The sequence below is a fragment of the Oncorhynchus nerka genome, linkage group LG13 (genome assembly GCF_034236695.1).
Source record: "Oncorhynchus nerka isolate Pitt River linkage group LG13, Oner_Uvic_2.0, whole genome shotgun sequence".
NCBI classification, from domain to species: Eukaryota; Metazoa; Chordata; class Actinopteri; order Salmoniformes; family Salmonidae; genus Oncorhynchus; species Oncorhynchus nerka.
In genome coordinates, this window is record NC_088408.1 from 70,984,606 (window position 1) to 71,010,281 (window position 25,676).

At 43.0% G+C, this 25,676-nt stretch overlaps 1 protein-coding gene across 10 annotated transcripts in view; it reads right to left on the bottom strand.

Annotated features, from left to right (window-relative positions):
• LOC115140032 (AP2-associated protein kinase 1-like) overlaps positions 1–24,792 on the bottom strand; it is a 52,871-nt gene extending 28,079 nt beyond the window's left edge. For all 10 annotated transcript variants that reach the window (XM_029678045.2, XM_029678048.2, XM_029678043.2 and 7 more), the window contains exons 1-10: positions 24,055–24,792; positions 5,514–5,632; positions 3,823–3,931; positions 3,553–3,695; positions 3,221–3,342; positions 2,973–3,054; positions 2,688–2,820; positions 931–1,034; positions 273–352; positions 22–176 (exon numbers count right to left, since the gene is read on the bottom strand). In XM_029678045.2, the coding sequence (XP_029533905.1) occupies positions 22–176; positions 273–352; positions 931–1,034; positions 2,688–2,820; positions 2,973–3,054; positions 3,221–3,342; positions 3,553–3,695; positions 3,823–3,931; positions 5,514–5,632; positions 24,055–24,217 (1,210 nt within the window). In that variant the 5' untranslated portion in view covers positions 24,218–24,792. The remainder of the gene's footprint in view (positions 1–21; positions 177–272; positions 353–930; positions 1,035–2,687; positions 2,821–2,972; positions 3,055–3,220; positions 3,343–3,552; positions 3,696–3,822; positions 3,932–5,513; positions 5,633–24,054) is intronic.
• Between the last annotated feature and the right edge of the window lie 884 nt (positions 24,793–25,676).

The window sequence follows — 25,676 nt, forward strand, 5'->3', positions numbered from 1 at the left end:
CAGAGGGTAGTTAATGCGTACCTATGGGCTGGGGCCCTCCTGCAGCCATGTTGGGTCTCTTGCGTGGGGTGAGGGCCGGCTGGATGGGCAGGATGCCTATGGACTGGGCCCCTCCAGCTTTGGGGCGTGAACGGGGCGTGATGGACGTCTCCATTGTGGGGACAGGGTCTGAGAGCCTTGGAGGGGAGAGGAAGGGCAGGCCAGATTATCCTTTGCTGGAGCTTTACATCTGTAACTATAAAAAAGCCCCGTTTTTCATGCCCCTCATTTACCTGGCTTTGGATTGACTCTTTTTGGCCACAGCGTCGCTGGCTCTGATAGGTTCAGGGAGTTTTGTAGGAATAGGAGAGTTCTGTGAAGGTGAGAAGAGTTTCAGTAGTATGCTTATATATGTTACTCAATTTTAATCAATCAGCTTCACTCCGATTTCTAGTGTAATGGTTTTCCTTTTGTCACAGCGAGGCAACAAGAACCCTTTATCATTATAACTTCTGCATGACATGACTGCAGCAATGTCATGATCAGTTAAAGATTCCATGAATCGGCCTTGAATGTCCACTGGGAATGACGTCTGAAATGTGCTGTGTCAGATGATTGAGTGCTGACATTGCTCCTTCAATGCAAAGCAAAGGGGCCTGAGGGATGGAGGGCAGCCAACTGGCAACAACCACAAAGCTCCTTGTTCCCCCATCCTCTGGCATTTTTCACTAGACTTGCTTTCCAAAAAGATTAGACATGAATAAAACTTTAGTAAAATGTGGAAGATTATTACATTTGAAATTAAATAACATTACATCTGGCATTTTGGAGGGCAAGGTAACAATTCAAATAAAGTTAAACATTTTCGCTCTTTGAATTATTTGGTTGTAACCTTCGTCTCCGGGGAGATTTTCTAGTCCTGTTGTCGTTACTGAGGGTGAGGTGACTTACATGTACGTTCCGGATGGGGCATTCTATCCCGGCCAGCCTGAAGGAGAAGTGGGACACTTGGTAGATATCTGGTCTCAGCTCTGGGTCAGGCTCCAGCATGTATCCTGATGAATGGAAGAAAACATGGTTGGTAATTATGATACTTGACACAGTGCATTCGAAAAATATTCAGACCCGTTGACATTTTCCACATTTGATTACGTTACAGCCTTGATTAATTGATTAAATAACCCTCCCCAAATCTACTCACAATAACCAATAATGACAAAGCAAAAACAGATTTTTAGAGAAATGTGCACATTTATTAAATATAAAAACAGAAATAGTTTATTTACATTAGTTCAGACCCTTTGCTAAGTGACGCGAAATTGAGCTTAGGTGCATCTTGTTTCCATTGATCATCCTTAAGATGTTTCTACAACGTGATTGGAGTCCACATGTAGTAACTTCAATTGATTGGACATGATTTGGAAAGGCACACACCTGTCAAAATAAAGGTCCCACAGTTGTCAGTGCATGTCAAAGCAAAAACCAAGCCATGAGTTCCGAGACAGGATTGTGTCGAGGCACAGATCTGGGGAAGGGTACCAAAACATTTCTGCAGCATTGAAGCTCCCCAAGAACACAGTGGCCTCCATCATCCTTAAATTGAAGATGTTTGGAACCACCAAGACTCTTCCTAGAGCTGACCGCCCGGCCAATCTCAGCAATCGGAGGAGAAGGGCCTTGGTCAGGAAGGTGACCAAGAACCCAATGGTCACTCTGACAGAGCTCCAGAGTTCCTCCGTGGAGATGGGAGAACCTTCCAGAAGGACAACCATCTCTGCAGCACTCCACCAATCAAGCCTTTATGGTAGAGTGACCAGACAGAAGCCGCCACTCAGTACAAGGCAAATTACAGCCCGCTTAAAGTTTGCCAAAAGGCACTTAAAGGACTCTCAGACCATGAGAAACAAGATTCTCTGGTCTGATGAAACAAAGAATGAACACTTTGGCCTGAATGCGAAGAGTCACATCTGGAAGAAACCTGGCACCATCCCTACAGTGAAGTATGGTGGTGGCAACATACTGACTGGGAGACTAGTCAGAATCGAGGGAAAGATGAAAGGAGCAAAGTACAGAGGACCTCAGACTGGGGCGAAGATTCACCTCCAACAGGACAACGACCCTAAGCACACAGTCAAGACAACGCAGGAGTGGCTTTGGGACAAGTCTCTGAATGTCCTTGAGTGGCCCAACCAGAGACCGGACTTGAACCCAATCGAACATCTCTGGAGAGACCTGAAAATAACTGTGCAGCGACACTCCCCATCCAACCTGACAAAGCTTGAGAGGATCTGCTGAGAATGAGAGAAACTTCCAAATACAGGTGTGCCGGGCTTGTAGCGTCATACCCAAGAAGTCTTGAGGCTGTAATCGCAGCCAAAGGTGATTCAACAAAGTACTGAGTAAAGGTCTGAATACTTATGTAAATGTGACATTTCAGGTTATTTTATTTTGAATAAATTAGCAAAAATGTCTAAAAATGTGTGTGTAGATTGACGAGGGGAGAAAAACTATAACGACAAAACATGAAAAAAGTCAGGGGGTCTGAATACTTTCTGAATGCACTGCATATTTCTCTCTGTGGACTAAAGGACTTGCACTGTGTAATCGAGAAGGGGCACAGAGAGAAAGACAGAGACAGAAAGACAACTCTCTTACATACAAATGCATGGACCAGTCAGTAGGAGTTGACAGGGAGGATGGCTACTCACTGATGAGGCAGTGCATGTCCGGGGAATAGCGGGAGTTGTCTGGTATAGTGAAGCTGCCGTCACAGATGGCCACCTGGCTCTCCCCAAATGGCAGGGTGAAGTAGCACAGTTTATACAGTAGGCATCCCATAGCCTGTAGAGACAGCACAGTGGACATCAGCACACCTTGTATTACCTCAAAACTGGCAAGTCAGTTACACTGTACTTGGCATCACGCCAACATAACTCTAGTGGAGAGAAACCAGTCATAATCTCCCATGTCGATTCAGTAGTATGCCAACTCACCCAGATGTCTGCCTTTGTAGTGATGACCATGCCATTGTAAAGGTTGATCATCTCTGGGGCTCTGTATGACAGAGTAGTGTACCTTAAGATGGGAAGAGAGCACACTCATTTAGGAAGGACTTCAAAGGGCACAGTAAATCCACAACATCCCAACCTGTTGTACTTGTTGGTTCACTAGACTAAAACTATCAAACCACACCCATGAGTTCAGTGTTGCAGCTGAGGTGAAGCTCTTCAGAATCACTCACTTCTTGATTTCCTCCTCCACCAGTGGAACGCCCTCTGCCTGAGGGTCCTGGAAGCGGTTGGTGGCGCTACCAAAGTCACACAGCACGTAGTGTCCCCGGTCATGGAGCAGGATATTCTCCACCTGCAGAGGAGATCAACACACAGATGACTCCTGAGTTGCTCTTTGAATGGTGTGTAACATATTTATACACTTCATGGTTCACTTCTCATGCTGCAACACACATATGCAGCTAGGACATGTATTAAAGACAAACAGATAGAGGACAAGTGTGAGTAGGGTGTCGACTGAGGGTGTGTGTGTGTGTGTGTGTGTTTAGACAAGTGCTCGTGCCTTGAGATCTCGATGGATGATTGGAGTCTTGCACTGGTGGAGGCGGGCCACAGCCTCGCAGGTGTCACAAAAGATCTGCAGCACTTCTGCCTCAGTGAAGCCTGTTTGCAGACGCTGGTTCATCAGGTTCACCACCTGACCGCCTGTAACAAACCAGGGAGGGCTTACAATGGGTTTGGAAACTAAGTAGATACGCTCCTGTAATGGTATGATGTTTGTACACGAATGAAACTACGAAAGTGATTGATAAGGAAAGAGGGGCAGAATTACCACGACAGAAGTCCATGAGGATGAGGACCTCCCAGACATCTCCTGATCCCACTGCAGTTATACTGGAGTCCAGGAAACCCACAATGTTCCTGTGGCCCACAAGGTCCCTCTGCACATGCACACACACAACAAGAACCTCATAGGTCTCTGGTTTGCTTTCAAGTTCCAAACAGGCTGCCATAACAATGGTGATTTTTGTTTGATTTTTGGATTGCCCAAGTGTATTCTGCTTCTGCTTGCTGACTATGAGGATCTGCCAAAAGGCTGGAAGTAATAGGGTTGTTCCACAAAATGGGTGCCTTCTGGACATGCAAACGTTTAAGAAATTTAACTTCAAAATATATCTTCTTTCAACATTTCAATTGCATGGAGGATATGTTGAGTTTACGGAAAAACAGATTGTCCAGTCTCGGGTATTAAAATCCTATAAACTAAGAGCATTTTATCTGCAGTTGTACCACACTGTCAAAACGGTTACGGACACTTATGTAACCGCTTAACTATTATTTAAAAGCATGTTTGAGATGAATCCCAAATGTTCTCATTGATCAAGTATCCCTTGTACAAATAAACTCCCATATAATATCAAATGGATAAAGTTACCGTTGGGCCTCTAACAGGGTTGACAATAACACAGTTTAGGTTTAAGATCGGCCATTACTCCTCATGTGGTGAAGAGAATGGGACCACATGGTGTTAATAAAATTAGGAATTATACACAAGACTTACTTCCTTTTCCACCATGCTGTTCATGGTGGAAAAGGCCCAAAACAATGTCACCTGCTGTGAGTCAAATAATGGTCCATTATTTTAAAGGAATAAATTGTTTGCATAACAGGGTTGGCCTTAAAATGAGGGACATACGTAAATGCATCACCAATCACATTAATAGCAATAATAACCTTCAGAAATGACTGTCAAAGCAGCAAAAATAAATAGGCCTTTACAATTGTGAAACATGGAGACATTTTGGGATTAAGTGAGTTGAAATCTTCCTAGAAGTGACAGTGTTGATGGAGGGACATGTCAAAATGCTGAATTTTGGCACTTTAGCAAGCCATTATTCATACAAAAAAAAATCTGATGTATTGAATTCTTCATGTGGTCTATATTATAGTGCACTTCATTTATTATGACAGGCATTTTAAAATTCAATATTGGTGCATAATGTCTACTTAAAAGATCAAAGGGAGGCAAAAGGCACCCATTTCGTGGAACGACCCAATAATGATAGCCATCCTGTACCAATTATGCCCCCCAGGGTGTAGCTGCAGGGGATGGTTATCTTACAGCATGGCCTCCAGTTAGGGAACTGAGGGGGAGTTTATCTGCATGACGTCCAAATCAACATATTCAGCAGCAGGCTCTAATGGAGTGAAGAATGTATGACTCTGTTACTACCCCCCCCCGATAGATATATATATATATATATGTTTGTTTAAGTTAGTCTTGTCGACCCTTCCCTTCCATATAGTCAGCAACTCATTCCCATATCACCTTTTTCAGAATAGAAACACAATCCTATTATTTCATTTGTGTCATTTTATCTATGTGGTTCTACATCAGCTTCACTACAGCAGTGGCAGTGATTTGCCCCCTTTGTGAAGTCCATTTGTCTGAGAGAGCCTGTGCATTATAAGGTAGACTGGGTGACAGACTGAGCAGAACTCCAGCCCAGAACCAGTTCTCACCATGATCTGGATCTCTAGCTTGCAGATATGCAGGTCGTGCTCGTTGTTGACGTACATTCTCTTCAGGGCACAGCGGACACCCTGGTGGGTCCGCACCAGGAACACAATGGCAAAGCCTCCTAGAGAGAGAAAGATTTCAGCATTGACCTGTGACGGAGTGGCACAGGTCCCCACTGAGGCCAGCGGCCTTGTCAGCTAACCTGACAGCAAGAGAATACAATAAACACAATAAACAAGAGACCAGCTTAATATGGAGCAACAAAAATGTGTTTCGTGACACTGGTTTCCCCTCAAGCCAAACGGCTAAATGACGTGCTTTGCTTCAACAAATATCAGTAACAGTGACTGAATTAGCCCTGAGTCATGGTCAGTCAGCCTGGATGAGTCAAAGCTGCTGATACTGTAGTGGCTGACTGTGTGCAGAACAGAGCAGGCCTCCTTCAGTCTGGCCATTACCTCATCCTGATAGCAGCACACCACCCTGGCAACGTTTGTCCTCTCTGTCATATAAACACACACTGTATGGCCCCAGATCAACAGTGGCAGAGCTAGCTGGGAAGAAATGCTGTGAAATCTGTGTTAAGTCAGAGGGGTGGATGAAGCTGTGGTAAAAGAAGGCTCAACATAGCATTGGTGAGTCAGCAGTAGAGATGAGAATCAGAGGAAAACTGCAGGTAGCGTAGCAGCCGCACTGTGACTGGAGAAGGTGGAGAGTGTGAGTCCATCATCCGACTATTAGAGGCACATTGTGCTGCCGGCACGGCTCCAAAACAGCCCTTTTGTCTGGGCCTCTCCATTTCTCTCCCTCTTGCCTGCTAATTCAAACATATGGAGACACACAAAACCATGAGTGATTGTGTGGCTGGCTGTGCACACTATTTGTTTCTGGTGACCCAGGAGGCAGTGCTGGCTTGCTGTGATCCATGAGTGATACAACACTGGTCTCTTTCATGTACACACCATTCACACAGTGAGGGGGCTGGCTCTGCCTACATAAAGAATAACACCAAAGGGCAGGGTTCAGCAGAAGCACTGTCTGGAACCAAACACACTGAGCATGTATTTTAGCTAGAATTATCTCACATTGTTCAAAGAGAAAAAACAGTTGTGTATTATGTTGGTGATGCAGATAGTGTTTTGAAGGACTGGTGGCTCTACAGTGTTATTGCAGCACAGCGCTGTAAGATGTGGGTAGTATTTGTGTCTGATTACAGGCTAGTAGAAGGTGAGCTAATGCTCTGAGGGTTTGGTTGAATGCTCTGCTGGGCTGCTGCACTAGGCTCAGCACCTCCCGGGCTGGCCTGCATCTGGCTGGCACACCGCCTCCACTGGCTGAGCTGGAAGGTTCTGATCAAAGCAGAAGCAGATATGGGCCAGGATCAAGTTTCACTAATCTGAATAAGAAATTCACATCCTATTAGTAGTTCTCAAATCAAATTTGATTAATGCCGAATATACCGTGAAACGCTTACTTACAAGACCTTAACTCCTATTTTTCTTAAAACTGCATTGCTGGTTAAGAAACAATATGTACAAAATAAAAGAGTAACAATAAAATAACGAGGCTATATACAAGGGGTACCGGGTCAATGTGCGGGGTACAGGTTAGTTGAGGTAATATGTACATTAATTTTTAATACATTTCACCTTTATTTAACCAGGTAGGCCAGTTAAGAACAAGTTCTCATTTTCAACTGCGACCTGGCCAAGATAAAGCAAAGCAGTTCGACACATACAACAACACAGAGTTACACATGGAATAAACAAAACATACAATAATACAATAGAAAAATATATATACAGCATGTGCAAATGAGGTAGGATAAGAGAGGTAAGGCAATAAATAGGCCATGGTGGCAAAGTAATTACAACAAAGCAATTAAACACTGGAATGGTAGGATGTGCAGAAGATGAATGTGCAAATACAGATATTGGGGTGCAAAGGAGCAAGATAAATAAATAGTATGGGGATGAGGTAGATTGGATGGGCTATTTACAGATGAGCTATGTACAGGTGCAGTGATCTGTGAGCTGCTCTGACAGCTGGTGCTTAAAGCTAGTGAGGTAAATGTCTCCAGCTTCAGAGAATTTTGCAGTTCGTTCCAGTCATTGGCAGCAGAGAACTGGAAGGAAAGGTGGCCAAAGGAAGTGTTGGCTTTGGGGATGACCAGTGAAATATACTTGCTGGAACGCATGCTATGGGTGGGTGCTACTATGGTGACCAGAGATAAGGCGGGGCTTTACCTAGCAAAGACTTATAGATGACCTGGAGCCAGTGGGTTTGGCAATGAATATGTAGTGAGGGCCAGCCAACGAGAGCATACAGGTCGCAGTGGTGGATAGTATATGGGGCTTTGGTGACAAATGGATGGCACTCTGGTAGACTACATCCAATTTGCTGAGTAGAGTGTTGGAGGCTATTTTGTAAATGACGTCGCCGGGTCAAGGATCGGTAGGATAGTCAGTTTTACGAGGGCATGTTTAGCAGCATGAGTGAAGGAAGCTTTGTTGCCGAAATAGGAAGCCGATTCTAGATTTAATTTTGGATTGGAGATGGTTAATGTGAGTCTGGAAAGAGAGTTTTTGTCTAACCAGACACCTAGGTATTTGTAGATGTCCACATAACCGTCCAGAGTAGTGATGCTAGTCGGGCGGGAGGATGTGGGCAGCAATCAGTTGAAGAGCATGCACTTAGTTTTACTAGCATTTTGAAGCAGCTGGAGGCCACAGAAGGAATGTCGTATGACATTGAAGCTTGTTTGGAGGTTTGCACAGTGTCCAAAGAAGGGCCAGATGTATATATTATGGTGTTGTCTGCGTAGAGGTGGATCAGAGAATCACCAGCAGCAAGAGCGACATCATTGATATATACAGAGAAAAAGAGTCGTCCCGAGAATTGAACCCTGTGGCACCCACATAGAGACTGCCAGAGGTCCGGACAACAGGCCCTCCGATTTGACACACTGAACTCTGTCTGAGAAGTAGCTGGTGAACAGTCATTTGAGAAGCCAAGTTGAAAGCATTGGCCAAGTCGATGAGGACTGTTGCACAATACTATCTTTTATCAATGGCGGTTAAGATATCGTATAGGACCTTGAGTGTGACTGAGCCATGACAAGCTCAGAAACCAGATTGCATAGTGGAGAAGGTACAGTGGGATTCAAAATGGTCAGTGATCTGCATGTAGGTCCAGGTAAAGTGAATAATAAACAGCGAGTAGCAGCAGTCGGGGGGGTCAATGCGAATAGTCTGGGTAGCCATTTGATTAGCTGTTCAGCGGCTTTATGGCTTGGGAGTAGCTGTTGTTTAGGAGCCTTTTGGACCAAGACTTGGCACTCTGGTACCGCGCGCCGTGCGGTAGCAGAGAAAACAGCCTAACACTAGGGTGGCTGGAGGCTTTGGCAATTATTTGGGCCTTCCTCTGACACAGCCAGGTATAGAGGTCCTGGGTGGCAGGAAGCTTGGCCCCAGTGATGTACTGGGCCGTACACACTACCCTCTGTAGCAGTTACCATGCTCTCGATGGTGCAGCTGTATAACTTTCAGGGTCTGGAGGACCCATGCCAAAGCTTCTCAGTCTCCTGAGGGGGAATAGTCATTGGCGTTCCCTATTCACGACTGTCTTGGTGTGTATGGACCATTGTTGGTGATGTGGACACCAAGGAACTTGAAGCTCCACTACAACCCTGTTGATGAGAATGTGGGCGTGCTCGGCCCTCCTTTTCCTGTAGTCCACAATCACCTCCTTTGTCTTGATCACGTTGAGGGAGAAGTTGTTGTCCTGGCACCACACTTCCACACTTTGACCTCCTCCCTATAGGCTGTCTCATCGTTGTTGGTGATCAGGCATACCACAGTTGTAGTGTCGGCACGCTTAATGGTATTGGAGTTGTGCTTGGCCAAGCAGTCATGGAACAGGGAGTACAGGAGGGGACTAAGCAGACACACACAAGGGGCACCCGTGTTATGGATGAGCGTGGCAGATGTGTTTTGTCCTACCCTTACCACCTGGGGGTAGCCTGTCGGGAAGTCCAGGATCCAATTGCAGAGGGAGGTGTTTAGTCCCAGGGTCCTTAGCTTAGTGATGAGCTTTGTGGACACGATGGTGTTGAACGCTGAGCTAAAGTCAATGAACAGCATTCTCACATTGGTGTTCCTTTTGTCCAGGTAGGAAAGGGTAGGGTGGAGTGAGATTGAGATTGTGTCATCTGTGGATCTGTGGCAGTATGCAAATTGGAGTGTAAATGTATTTGGCTAAGGTGTATGTAAACTTCCGACTTCAACTGTGTGTACGGTCACTGTGTGGACAACGTCATTAATGCAGTTATTGCCATCGGATGAGTACTGGAACATATTCCAGTCTGTGGTAGCAAAAAAGTCCTGTAGCTTAACATCTGCACCATCTGATCACTTCCGTATTGAGCGAGTCACTGGTACTTCCTGCTTTAGTGTTTGCTTGTAAGCAGGAATCAAAAGGAAAGAATTATGGTCAGATTTGCCAAATGGAGGGCGTGGGAGAGCTTTGTATGCATCTCTGTGTGTGGAGTAAAGGTAGTGTAGAGTTTTTTTCCATCTTGTTGTTAGAAATGAGGTAAAACGGATTCAAGTGTCCCTGCATTAAAGTCCCCAGCCACTAGGACCACCACCTCTGGATGAGCATTTTCTTGTTTGCTTATGGCTTTATACAGCTTGTTGAGCGCAGTCTTAGTGCCAGCATTGGTTTGTGGTGGTAAATAGACAGCTACGAATAATATAGATGAGAGCTCTCTTGGTAGATAATGTGGTCCACAGCTTATCATTAAATACTTTACTTCAGGTGAGCAAAACCTTGAGACTTTCTTATAATATTTGATTTTGCACACCAGCTGTTATTGGCAAATAGACAGACTGCAACCCCTTGTCTTACCGGAGGCAGCTGTTCAGTCTTGCCAATGCACGGAAAAACCAGCCAACTGTATATTATCCATGTCGTCGTTCAGCTACGATTCGTGATACATAAGACATGTCCCATTGGTAGGATAGTCTTGAACGGAGCTAACCCAGTTTATTCTCCAATGATTGCACATTGGCCAATAGGACGGATGGTAGAGGCGGGTTACCCACTTGCCGACAAATTCTCACAAGGCACCCGGTCCTGCATCTGAGTCTTCTCTTCAGCCGAATGACGGGGATTTGGGCCTGGTCGGGTGTCGGGAGTAATTCATTTGCGTCTGACTCGTTAAAAGAAAAACATCTTTGTGCAGGTCGAGGTGAGTAATCGCTGTTCTGATATACAGAAGCTAATTTCAGTCATAAGAGACAGTGACAGAAACATGTACAAAATAAGTTACAAATAATGCAGAAAAGAACCCACACAAAATAGCACAATTGGTTAGGAGCCCGCAAAACGTCAGACATCTCCTCCTTTGAGTCCCATCTTCTGCATCCACACACAAGCACCATAAACACTTCACCCTGCACCATACAACAGGCTTGTCTGTACTCATGAATTTTGTAGATTATTCTTTAAAAAAGGGGCCTTCATGCTCTGGGCCGAATACAAACTGGGAGATGGCTGTGTATGTGAATGCAGAGCACCTGCAGTGTGTAAAACAAGCAAGGTCCAAATCAAGCCTTTGAGAGCATTTTATTGGACAACTGCTTCCTTGCTTATTTCTACTGCTAGCACAGCAAAAGCATTTCAACCCTGCAGAAAGTCTCTGGCCATGTACACAATCTGGCTTGCCTGCTACTAAATTAAACAGCGGTGTGTAGTACACATACTATTTAGCAGTTATGGCTTCATATGAAGTGGAAAGGATCGTTTGTAGCCCCACCCAGTGACATTTCATGTTGTTGTTTTGGGCTAACAGCCAAGTACCTAGCATTTGGAATGAAGTATTTTGAGTAATCTTGAGTGTACCATAGGCCACGCATGTATGAACTGAAGAGTCACCTGAAGCTTGAGAGGAATGGGAGATGCAGTGGAGGAATGCAGTGCTGAAGCAGGGGGCTCATAAATGAGGATGACTGGCTACTACTCTGAACTGTGTGTGGTGAGCTTACTGGCGCCCAGAGCTAATGAGGCACCACCCAAGTGGGTGCCATACATTGTGAAGGAGAAGTCCAGTAGCCCTCTACAAGATCATTACCAGACTCAATCTTCATCAACCATCTCCCTAATAACCTTCCTCTGATCAAGCCAGGAACTGTCCCTCTCCATCGTTGGAGGATGCATACACTCAGACTTGGCCTCTATCGGTTGAACTAGTCAACTATAGCTCTGCTACTCATGATGTATTGCTTGTTTGCTTTTGAAATTATGAAAAGTGCTATTGACATGTAATCAATTATTATATCAAAAGATGGCTTATTTAGTTTAGTAGAGCAAAAAGCTCTGACGAAGGCCAAGAGGCCAACACGTAAGCTTCAATACAAAAGTGATACTAGCAAGAGCAGTGTGCAGGTTTCTTTTTTGTTTCCACTTATAAACTGTGGTTCGATCTCTGAATGCTGATTGGCTGACAGCCGTGGTATATCAGACCGTATACCACGGGTATGACAAAACATGTATTTTTACTGCTCCAATTAAGTTGATAACCAGTTTATAATAGCAATAAGGCACTTCGGGGGTTTGTGGTATATGGCACTCCGCATTGCGTTGTCCCTTAGCCGTGGTATATTGGTCATATACCACACCCCTCTCTGGCTTTATTGCTTAACCATGCACCTGCAACAATATACCTCAGACGTGCGAGCAATTTTTTTTATGTTGAAATGTTGAAAGTAAAACACACCAACAGTAGATGTACTGGTATCAATTTTTATTTATTTATTACAAATAAACACTTTTTGATGAGAAAACTGAAATCCACTTTGGGTTTTACAAAAGGACTTCACCGAAAACAGTAGAAAATGAATTCATGTGAAGGATACTTCTGGATGTTGGCAATGAGGCCCTTTTCCCCAGAGTCAGATGAACTTGTGGATACCATTTTTGTGTCTCTGTGTATAGTATGAAGGATGTTCAACTAACATTAGCACAATGAATAATTATATGGGTATCTACTAGCATATCACACAATGACTGGGAGTCTATGGCTGATGCTCGTTAACGCAACTTTGAGTCCTAAAGCATGTAGCTAGCTTTACTACAGGCATGGCAGGCAGAAGATCTGTTTTCAAAGAAGTAACATTACAATTAAAATAGTTGTGATCATTTTAACCTCTCTGGGATAGGCGGGATGCTTGCGTCCCACCTGGCCAAAAGCCAGGGAAAATGCAGAGCGCCAAATTCAAATAAATTACTATAAAAATTGAACTTTCATTTAAATCACACATGTAAGATACCAAATTAAAGATACACTCGTTGTGAATCCAGCCGACATGTCAGATTTCAAAAAGGCTTTTCGGCGAAAGCAAACGATGCTATTATCTGAGGATAGCACAACAGTAAACAATGAGAGTAGCCTATTTCAACCATGCAGGAGCGACAAAACGCAGAAATAAACTATAATTCATGCCTTACCTTTGACAAGCTTATTTTGTTGGCACTCCAATATGTTCCATAAACATCACAAATGGTCCTTTTGTTCGATTAATTCCGTCGATATATATCCAAAATGTCAATTTATTTGGCACGTTTGATCCAGAAAAACACTGGTTCCAACTTGACCAACGTCACTACAAAATATCTCAAATGTTACCTGTAAACTTTGCCAAAACATTTCAAACTACTTTTGTCATACAACTTTAGGTATTTTTAAACGTAAATAATCAATAAAATTGAAGACGGGATGATCTGTGTTCAATAGAAAAAGAAAACAAAAACTGACACTACTTTTCTAGTCACGCGCCCCTCTCATTCAATCCACTTCAAGTGACTCTCATTCAAGATGGCCGTACTTCTTCATTACACAAAGGAAAAACCTTAACCAATTTCTAAAGACTGGTGACATCCAGTGGAAGCAGTAGGAACTGCAAGCAAGTCCCTTAGAAATGGTTTCCCAATGAATATTCGTTGAAAAGACAGTGACCTCAAAACAAAAAAAATCTGAATGGTTTGTACTCAGGGTTTTGCCTGCTACATACGTTCTGTTATACTCACAGACATGATTCAAACAGTTTTAGAAACTTCAGAGTGTTTTCTATCCAAACCTACGAATAACATGCAGATCTTATATTCTGGGGATGGGTAGCAGGCAGTTGAACTTGGGCAAGCTATTCATCCAAAAGTGAAAATGCTGCCTCTATGGCTGATGCTCATTAACGCAACTTTGAGTCCTGCTAAAGCATGTAGCTAGCTTTACTAAAGGCATGGCAGGCAGCAGATCTGTTTCCAAAGTAGTAACGTTACAATGAAAATAGTTGTGATCATTTTAATGAGAACAAAAGTGACTTCCATTTGAAGCTTCACTATTTACTATCTTGCGAGTTGTTTACTCAAAGAGATCTAGCTATCAAAACATGCATACCCCTCTTCAAATACATTTTAAATTCCTGAAAAGTGTGCAGCGAATTCTACTAGATGAAAAGCTGAAATGAGAACATCCTGGCATAAAAAATGTCCGGTCCTTGTAGATTTTTTTAAAACACATACGACAACACTTCCTATTTTCACATACTCAAACGGTCCTTGTTCAGATTTTTTTTTAAAACACATACGACAACACTTCCTATTTTCACATACTCAAACAGCGTACTATTTAGGACGCAATTATGGGCATTCAGACACAGGCCTCCATCTTTATTACTCACTCGGACAGACACACAGTCAGTCCTACTAGAGGAGGCTGCTGCAGCTGCTCAGAGAGGCCCGTGGGTAGCCAGCCCCATGCTCTCCCAGGCCAGAATGCCATGTGTTGTTGCTTGCGCTGAGCCATGCCCTGGGCTGAGTCATCCAGCTCGCATCGCATCACTAAGCCAAGGACAGCTCCCTCCACGTGATCAGTCTGTTTGATCATCTGAGGCTTTCCACCACAGCCTTCAGTTCAGTAGGTGCTGCTGCTGTCCAATGAGGCTTCGAGTGAATATTACGTACACTCAGTAGAATAGTATTCTACATACGTACACATGATATTGGTAAATGTATGACCCATGGGTCAGGCTAAAATCAACTCCCTTACGTATTTTCTATTCATCATACCCGCACCATAATACTTAGTCCTATGGTGATTAATTAAGTATTAAAGAATGAGGAAAATGGGCTGAAAGAAACCCCATGCTGCTTATTTATGATTGACTGCATTGAGAAGTTTTTTTTAAATAGGCTGTCTCATATGAACAAGTTCAAACACATTTATGCAAATGTATGCAAAATAGTGTATCCAGCGAAGCTTGTTTTGTGCCTGAATCAAATTGAACATCGAGGGCAAGCACACAAACATGTACACACTACAGAGAGAGAGAGTGTGTGTTCCTGCCACAGCTGATGTTGGGTTTGCCGTGCCAAGCACCTGCTAGTTCGCGCCGTCTAATCTCGGGCGCCTGCGTGAATTTAGAAGGATTAGCAACCTTCTTAAATGACATGCACCAGCACACTGATTTACTGGACTGGACAGGTCAACAACAAGAGCTACAAAATACCCCCCAACACTGATGAGTCAGTATAATACGTTGTTGTCCACTCAACCAAACATATACAAAATATTTTTTTTTAAATACAGTTCAGTAAACAAAGGGTCGTCATCACTGCAATGGAGCTTGTGTAACAGCATGTAGCCTACTATAAAATACAAAAACTACATTGTTTACAAACACGCTCACTGAGGAGTATGCGTTACCCTGCATCCTGCATTGAGCAGACAATTCTACTGGCAAAGTCTTGTCTCCAGTAGGCATTAATATTAAACCAGCTTGCACCAGCTGATACTCATCGGTAAATAGAAAAATGAAAGGCAGTCAGATTAAAATTCGATCCTTGCATTTTCCTAGCATGCCCCAGTGGCTGCTTTGTGTGTGTGATGGTGCAGCAGCAGGCAGGCTTCCTCCATGACAATGCCAGTCATATATGGTTGTGTCTACACTTGACACTTACATTACTGGTCAAAAGCTTTAGAAAACCTAGTTATTCAAGGGTTTTTCTTAATTTGTACTATTTTCTACATTGTAGAATAATAGTGAAGACATCAAAACTATGAAACAATCCATATGGAATCATGTAGTAACCAAAATAAATGTTAAAATACAGTTGATATTCTTCAAATAGCCACCCTTTACCTTGATGAAAGCTTTGTGCACTCTTGGCATTCACTCAACCAGCTTCACCTGGAATGCTATTCCAAAAGTCTTGAAAGGAGTTCCCACATATGCTGAGCACTTGTTGGCTGGTTTTCCTTCACTCTGCAGTTCAACTCATCCCAAACCAACTCAATAGGGTTGAGGTCAGGTGATTGTGGAGGCCAGGTCATCTGATGCAGCACTCCATCACTCTCTCCTCATGGAGGAAGCCTGCCTGCTGCTGCACCATCAATGACGAAAAAATAAATGTTTATTTGTTTAACACTTTCTTGGTTACTACATGAGTCCATGTGTTATTTCACAGTTTTGATGTCTTCACTATTATTCTACAATGTAGAAAATAGTAAAAATACAGAAAAACCCTTGAATGAGTAGGTGTTCGAAAACATTTGACCGGTAGTGTACATGCGACTTCTGCGATCAGAATACGAAGATTGCATTGAAAAGACATGTCTAGACAAACACAAGTTTGTGGTCAGATCTGGCATACCACTTCAGGAGGTGGTCAGGGATGCAATGTGTGCGGATTTATCCTCAGCCTGGACACTAATCAGGCTACCGAAAGTGCATACAGTGTGCGACGTCATCAGCACTCCCACAAATTCTTACCATTTTTTTGTGTTTTTTTGTGTGCTAAAGTTATGCTAAGCCGTTTGCAATCCCTTTAGCGTTGCTTGCTAGCTACAGAGGTTTTCTGGCTAGTTAGCTACTGCCATCAGTTGTGTTATACTTTTCCTATTCCACCGTTTGTAGAACACATACTGACATTTGAATATAGTGCGGGAAAAAGGAAGCTTAAACCCAAAGAAACACAGTGGGCTTTTTTGGACAGATTTTGAAGAGAGTGAAACATCTCGCTTTGCCTCTTCCTTTCTGATACTACGCACCCATACAAGGACCGGACATTTTTTATTGAGAACTTAATGGTAATGTGCACCAATCGCAAGCCTATCGTCTTAAAGTTCAAAAGGCTATAGCTTATTATTGAACATGCAAATCCTGTAAAGAAGCTGCTAATAAAACATTTTAAACATTTGCCAAAATGCAATTAATGGAAAACACCAATTCTAAACAGCGCACCTAATGTGAGCAGTTGTGACAAATATTAAAATCTCTGTTAGAAATTTAGAAAGAGGGGGAATTTAATAGCAACAACTATGATGGGTTGCTAATATGACTAAGATTGTGCCTTTGGCTTTTGGACAACGAAAGAAAGTTGAAATGAAAACCAATAGAACAGGAGCTAAATGCTGATTAATAGCATAAAGAAGTCCTTGTAAAATAATTGTCTCTACGGACAGATTTTCACAAGGCTACTTTGAAGCAAGGTATGCTTCATTATTTGAAGTAAAGTAAAGCATTCAGGTTTCAAACCATTATACTGCTTGAAGCTCACATTGCAAAGTGGTGGGTGACTCGCAGATAGAGTCAACGGTAGGCAGGCTATAGCCTATACACCCGAATGGGAGGCACACTTTAATTAAGAGTTGAGATTGAGGTATAAAAATAGCTTCTTTTAATCGTGGCCAACAAAGTTTAACAAGCGATTGCATTTAGAATTGGTGTTTGTTCCACAATGACTGGGCTTACAAAAGCAGATTTCACTCCAGTAGCCTACAGGCTTTTGAGGAGCTACGCTTGAGCTGTCTGACAGGTGGTAGGTTATTCTGCTCCTCAAACTACACTCTGTATGCTGTGCATGTGTGATGAATAGAATGCATGAAAACTAACAGAAACACACATCCCAATTTAAATTCCACAAATGACCCTATAGACCGATAAGCATGACCAGTCTAATTAATAGTTAACATGCCTAGTTGCAGCTAAATGCTTTCTGGTTTGCTGAGTGAACAGGCGTAAAGCTGCTTTTAAAATTCCTGCAAATGTGACCAAGCAAGACCTCAAAACCATCTGAACAAACAACCTGACTGGAGAGCAAATCTACAGCCAGAAAATATGATCCCTCGAAAAACATTCCAACGGTAATTTCTCAAAATGCACAATCTCTAATGGAGAGCAGGAGCGGTTTGAGGAAGTCAGCTCAGCTGGTTCCACCACTGGACCCAGACCGGTAAACCACATCAGCATACAGAAAGCAGCTTGTTCATGCATGGTTTGAGAATATACAGAAAGTTATCAATTTAATGTTATACTGAGCTGTTTCACTGTGAATTGACTGTACCATCCAACAACCCCCATGTGTCACTGTCCCCTCTGAACAGCACACTCACTTTCATAGAGTAGTCCTAAGCCTGCAGAGGACTGAATGTGAGGATATCCATGCCAGAGAGATTATTTAATAGTATGTTTTTATTTATCATACTTTAAGTACTCTAATTCCTAATTCTATGATCCAGGCATGTAACCAGGCGTGGTGCGGACCGACAGATGGTGCCCATCTATACCAGTGATGAATAAATCATACTCTGTCCATCCATTATTCAGCAGCAGGCCATCTCAGCTGACAAAATGGCACATTCACTTTGACCATGGTTTATGGATCAGCATAGCATTGTCCCTAAAGCAGAGCACCAGCGTGCGGGACAAACATCTGGCTCAGCAGACTAGACAACACAGTGAGGGTGTAGATGGCCCATTGATGGGACAATACTGTCTAGAGCCCTAAAACTCAACTCTGGACCTCGAAGCCAGTTCCAGTGCATTTAAATTGTTCCCCTCTAAAATCAGGGACCGATTTAGACCTGAGACATGGCGAGTGCAATTAATTATCAGGTAGAACAGAAAACCAGCAGGCTCCAGGTCTAAGAGTTGGAAAACTCTTGTCTAGAGCATAGCTCTGGGGCTATGGTGTGGAGAGCAAAGTGATGTAAGTCTAGAAGAGTAAACAATGTAGTAGTGCTGAGCTCTTAGTGTTTTTTGAGGTCGGTTCGGTTAGATTATTATGCTGTAACAGATTAAAACAATTCATAACAGTCTCATGATGGTAGGCCTAGTGACGGCCCATTACTGCTTATCACCTGTTAACCATCATTTATTCACATTACTTTAATACAATATTTCAGTTATGTACATTAGTTTCATTTGATTACTTTATTATTTAATTCCAAGTCAACTCATCTCTATAGAGCTGCCAATGCTGTCGGACAGAATCACTATTAGTTCTTCAAAGTAAAGAAAGCATACTTTTATGACTGCTGAATATCAACTTTCAATCATGTAGATCATTATTTTCAGGTAGAGCTACCCCCCATGAAGCAACTGCTCTCTATCCCTCTCGATGCCGTATCCCTGTCTCTTTTACATAGCAGGAGTAAAAGCATTGTAGTGTGCGCATTGAGCTTTGTTAAGAATGGCGCCGGAGAGAAAGGCTGCTGTTTTACAGTCTCCTAACCAATTGTGCTATTGTGTGTGTTTGATTTGAGCTCACAGAAAGAAAGAAAAATTAGAATTCAAATAACTGAACCGACCTCGGTCAATTAGTTGTTTAGAAAAACAACTAGAAAATACCAACATTTCAGTTAATTACTCAACCCTGCAACGTAGACAGCAGCATACTGAGCCAATAGCATCAATCAATAAGATACAGGCTTGTGGTGAATGTAATGTCATGTATACAGCGCATTCAGAAAGTACTCAGACCCTTTCACTTTTTCACAATACCACCTTATTGTAAAATTTATTTTTAAAAAATTTTTCCCCCTCACCAATCTACACACAATACCCCATAAGGTCAAATCGAAAATAGGTTTTTTGAAACGTTAGCAAATATATTAAAAATAACAAACAGAAATACCTTATTTACATAAGTATTGAGAGCCTTTGCTATGAGACTCAAAATTCAATTTCCATTGATCGTCCTTGAAATATTTCTACAACGCGATTGGAGTCCACCTGTGGTAAATTCAATTGATTGGACATGATTTGGAAAGGCACACACCTGTCTATATAAAGTCCCACAGTTAACAGTGCATGTCAAAGCAAAAACCAAGCCATGAGGTCGTGGGAACTGTCCGCAGAGCTCCGAGACAGGATTATGTAGAGGCACACATCTGGGGAAGGGCACCAAAAAAATGTCTGCAGCATTGAAGGTCCCCAAGAACACAGTGGACTCTATTCCTAAATGGAAGAAGTTTGGAACCACCAAGACTCTTCCTAGTGCTGGCCGCCTGGCCAAACTGAGCAATCAGGGGAGAAGGACCTTGGTCAGGGAGGTGATCAAGAACCCGATGGTCACTGACAGAGCTCTAGAGTTCCTCTGTGGAAATGGGAGAATCTTCCAGAAGGACAACCATCTCGGCAGCACTCCAACAATCAGTCCTTAATGGTGGCCAGGCGGAAGCCACTCCTCAGTAAAAGGCACATGACAGCCAGCTTCATCACTAAGCTAAGGATCCTGGGACTAAACACCTCCCTCTGCAACTGGATCCTGGACTTCCTGGCGGGCCTCCCCCAGGGGATGAGGGTAGGTAGCAACACATCTGCCACACTGATCCTCAACACTGGAGCCCCACAGGGGTGCGTGCTCAGTCCCCTCCTGTACTCCCTGTTCACCCACAACTGCATGGCCAGGCACGACTCCAACACCATCATTAAATTTGCAGACGACACAACAGTGGTAGGACTGAGGCTTCTCGTGACAAATAAACAAGATTCTCTGGTCTGATGAAAGCACTATTTGGCCTGAATGCAAAGCGCCACATCTGGAGGAAACCAGGCACAACTCATCACCTGGCCAATACCATCCCGTTGGGGAAGCATGATGGTGGCAGCATCATCATCATCATGCTGCGGGGATGTTTTTCAGCAGCAGGGACTGGGAGACTAGTCAGGATCGAGGGAAAGATGAATGGAGCAAAGTACAGAGAGATCCTTGATGAAAACCTGCTTCTGAGCACTCAGGACCTCAGACTGGGGCGAAGGTTCACCTTCCAACAAGACAGCGACTCTAAGCACACAGCCAAGACAATGCAGGCGTGGATTCTGGACAAGTCTCTGAATGTCCTTGAGGACTTGAGCCCGATCGAACATCTCTGGAGAGACCTGAAAATAGCTGTGCAGCAACGCTCCCAGTCCAACCTGACAGAGCTTGAGAGGATTTGCAGAGAAGAATGGGAGAAACTCCCCAAATACAGGTGTGCCAAGCTTGTAGCATCATACCCAAGAAGGCTCGAGGCTGTAATCTTGACAAACAATAGGGACAATCCATCAAATTAGGCAAGACTGAGTAGTTTTACAAAAGAGCTAAAGCTAGCATGCATCTTGACAGTGAAACAGAGCCCATTAATATTCTGATCTAGGCTAGTCCTATATTTGGAATATTACAGTAAGTACACTCATCAATTTCACAAAGGTACCAAATGTATTAAAAAAGACCCAGTAAAAACAATGAGTCCAGGGATGTCAGAGATACTTATACAGTCAATAGTAGCTGGCTTTTGAGGAGGCAGGATCTGTGTGTTTTGTGTTGAACTGTAGGAATGACAAATACAATGCAAGATGCTCATCAACATCCTGTGATTAAAGAGAACATACAAAGCTCAAAAAGGTAAGGTGAACCGCGGTGCACTGGGATATGGCCCGTGACTTGAATGAGCAAAGGCAGTGAGGGAGGAGTGGCCTTTGCAAATTGAACAGTAATCTGCGTCTCTGGGTCATGTGTCAATAAAGCAGCATGATGCATCGTTCAGAAACAGACACCTTTTTTCATAAAATACAGTCCCCTACATATTTATTTGGACAGTGAAGCTAAAACTTTGAATTTGTCTCTATACTCCAGCATTTTATATTTAAGATACATTTTTTATATGGAGGTGACAGTACAGAATGTTACCTTTTATTTTAGGGTATTTTCCCACGTCTCTTTGACCGTTTAGAAATTAATGCACTTTATGCATCTAGTCCCCCAATTTGAAGGTGTAATAAGTATTTGGACTTATTCCCTTAATGTTCGTCAAAAGTTTAGTATTTGGTGTATTGGTCCCATATTCCTTGCACGCAATGACTACATCAATCTTGTGACTACAAACTTGTTGGATGCATTTACAGATTTGTTTGGTTGTGTTTTGGATTATCTTGTGCCCAATATAAATAATAATAATTCATAAATGTAATTTGTATGGTGGTTTTCCTTACAAAGCTCTACCGAGGAAAAACAAATTAGATACAATAAAAACAACATTCATTTAGGGGAAAGGGGGAAACCTAGTCAGCTGTCCAACTGAAAGTATTCAACTGAAATGTGTCTTCCGCATTTAACCCCTCTGAATCAGAGGTGCGGGGGGCGGCTTTAGTCGACATCCATGTAGACGGTGCCCGGGGAACAGTGGGTTGGGTACCTGCCTTGCTCAGGGGCAGAACAGATTTTCATCTTGTCAGCTCAGGGATTCGATCCAGCAACCTTCCTGTTACTGGCCCAACACTCTAACCACTAGGCTACCTGCTGCACCGTCAGGTATAATAGCAATAGTGGGCTAGGTGCTAAATACATTTTAGACTAGGACTATGAAATAGAGCATGTAGAAGTGGGTTTTAAGGACCGTTTTAAAAGTTATGAGTGATGAACGGCTCTCCATAGGCGAGGGGGCAAGGGAGCAGAAGGCTTGGTCACCCATCGTTCGGAGACGCGTCTTGGGGATTTGAAGCAAAGAGGAAGTAGTACTCTCTAAGCAAGCAGCGTGATGTCCTTTACAGTGGTGCCTAGTGACTCAGATCTACAGTTGTGCTCAGCTCAATGCTGGGGTTGCTGTTGACTATGTTTTAGGGGTTGAAGGTAGTCCTCACCCTGAAACTTACTCCTCAGCCTGAAGTGTCCCCATTTGCGCACACGAATGGCTAGCTTTTCGCGTGGTGTGGACTGGTAAGACGCTTCAGGAGGGCGGTCACATGTGCTAGCATGGCAGAGGTCCCGAGTTCCAGCCAGGTATGGCAGAATCAGGAGGAAGTGGTACTCGCTAAGCAAGCAGCGCAACGTTCTTTACTGTGTGATTATGTTGTGCCCAATAGAAATAAATTAAAGTGACTCCAAAATGACAATCCATTATTTATCATTCATTTCTATTAGGGACAACATCATCCAGAATAACCTGAACAAACTGCAAATGCATCCAACAAGTTTGTAGTCACAAGCTTGATGTAGTCATCGCGTGCTAGGAATATGGGACCAAATACTTAACTTTGAAATAAATGTGATACACCATAAGTGAATTTGTCCAAATACTTATGACACCTTCAAATATAGGAGAGTACACTGTATATGTTTGATTGGGAAAGCAAACAAGGCATTTTTATCAAAAGCAAATCACATTTGCATGTGAAAACACAGAATCCTAGTCATTACTCCACACGCTTAACCTGTGCCATTTTTGTTTTTCGAGAGGACTTCTCTGTCAGCCAAAACGGGGCACCTGGCTCACTCCCGGGAGGCAGCCCGATTCCAAAACGAATGCAATCAACGCTGACCTGGTTCACCCGGGGCACTAATCAAATCCCCTCAATGTCCCAACCAACACTGACAAATGCACACACCCATATCAGTCAGTGACCAGAAACAAGAGGCTAACCACCAGAACACTCCCAATCTAATCTTAAAGATAATGTATGGTGTGGAGCAGGTGCTAACATTAAGTGATAGGCCTCACCACTCCCTGTTGACTTCCCCCATGTAGCAAATTATATTTATACCCTCATCAGAAACTTATATATGTTTGGTTCCCTCTCCATTTGTCATCGAGAGCTGAGACTTTGAATGTAATATGTCTGATCAGCCTTAAAATGAAAACGTTGTTCCTCCTAGCCTTGAGCAATGGGGGTTAGAAAAGTTAGCCTATAATGTTCGTAATTCATGATGAGGTGAGATTCCAAATCCATGTTCCTCACACCCGCACCCACACCCTAGATCCCATCTCTTTCAGGATGCAGGCTGACCAGTTTTTAGATTTCCATCATTCTTATCAGTCTGGTAGATACATTCCAAATGAATCCTGACACCAGCAGTGACAGTACAGCTGTCTGAGGAGCTCACAGCTGATACAGTTGTAGACCAGGCCCCAATGCATTGGGTTGGAAACACGCTTACCCTGAAATGGCCTCAATCCTATGGTATCTTGCTAGCCTAGCTGTTTTTGTTTGCAAATTGTGAAATAAATTGACGTAGATACATTATTGGGGTTATCAAGAATTCAGTTATCAGAATTTAACAGTATGCCTGACCATAGGATGGAGGTCATGTCAGGGTAAGCTTGTTTCCAACCCAAAGCAAGAGCATTATTGTCACTAGCGATAGTTAGGGCAATTTATTGATAAATTAGCTTGCCTGGGATGTAATTAATGAAAAAACAGATCAATTACTCTAACGTTACCTCACCTTCAGCAACAGTTTCATCAACGGTCACTTGATACCGTCCAATGGTGAATACCCGTCCAATGAAACTGCCACCGCTGCTGCCGGACCCAGTGCCTCCTCCACCCGCTCCAGAACCAGGCCCGGAACTCACAAGTTCCCGGCGTGAATCGAAGAACTTCTTCATTTCCCGGTGATGTTTGAAAAGTGTCGAGTGGTTTGCAATCAATACCTATTCACAATAACGCGTAGATGTTGTTTACTACCAGCTTTGGATAATTGAATGACCGTAGCCACCTTAGGCTAACTAAAGCTATCCTCTTGAAGAGCCTGCTCGTTCGATTTCCAAGCGCAACTAGTTACCAATGTTTCGACTGTCATAATAGCAAGCTAGTTAAATAGTTAACTAGCTATCAACACACGAGATGACACGGTTAATCGATTTATAAATTTCTAGTTAATGTTTGCCAACCAATTAGCTAATGATATCAACAACACACAAAAAAACCTATCTGGCTTTGAAAATTGCGTTGACAGCCTGCTAAGTTACTAGCTTCTATTTACACACATCTCCACCCATTTTTCAGCGTAAAGGCATTTATTTCACTAGTTTATCGAGAGCTCTTTCTTGGTGTTGACTCCTGAATCTCCTCCCTGGTTTATATTCGATAATTAGCTGCCTATCTAGCTACTTTGGTGTTCTAGCTACTAGCTAGTAATTCATTGCCCGATTTGCTCCCGTAGTACAACAACTTGGTGCAATCAGCGTCTTGTCAGCGACACTAAAAAAGTACTTCCGGGTCACGGAATTTCGGTAAGTTTTCTAAATAAAAGTCCCCCACGTAATAGTAGAAAAGTGTCATTAGCCTGTATGTATTCATGTTATATGAACAATAATTGTCTAAACATGAACAATGATTCATATTTGTTCGTATTTAAGTGACATAATGATATTTTCATTACATTTGGGTTTTAAACTTGTCCCAAGGTCAAATAAATGCCCCTAATGCAAATCCCTGTATATGAAATAGATAGGTGCCAAATAAAAGTATTGTAGAGAATAGCCAGTAGGGTCTGTAGAATGTACAGTGAGCTCCAAAAGTATTGGGACAGTGACACATTTTTGTTGTTTTGGCTCTGTACCACAGCACTTTGGATTTGAAGTGATACAATGACCATAATTCAAGTTAAAGTACAGACTGCAGCTTTAATGTGAGGGTATTTTCCTCATATTGTGTGAACCGTTTAGAAATTACAGCATTCTAGGGGACCAAAAATATTGGGACAAATGAACTTATATGTGTATTAAAGTAGTCAAACGTTTATTATGTGGTCCCATATTCCTAGAACGCAATGACTACGTCAAGCTTGCAACTCTACAAACTTGTTGGATGCACTTGCTATTTGTTTTGGTTGTGTTTCACATGTTTTTTTGCTGGACCTTTGGGAAAACCTGCTGGAAACAACCTAGATAATCATAGTGGTGATGAGCCATCTGCGCTCCCTTACACATTTAAAATCAGGCAATTGCCAGCCAAGTGCCATAAAATGCATTAGGTCAATCGCTTGGCCACACAAATACACTTTTTTAGGCAGTATCCTAAAATCATGTTGCCATAGGTTTATATCACCCTAATTATGCATAC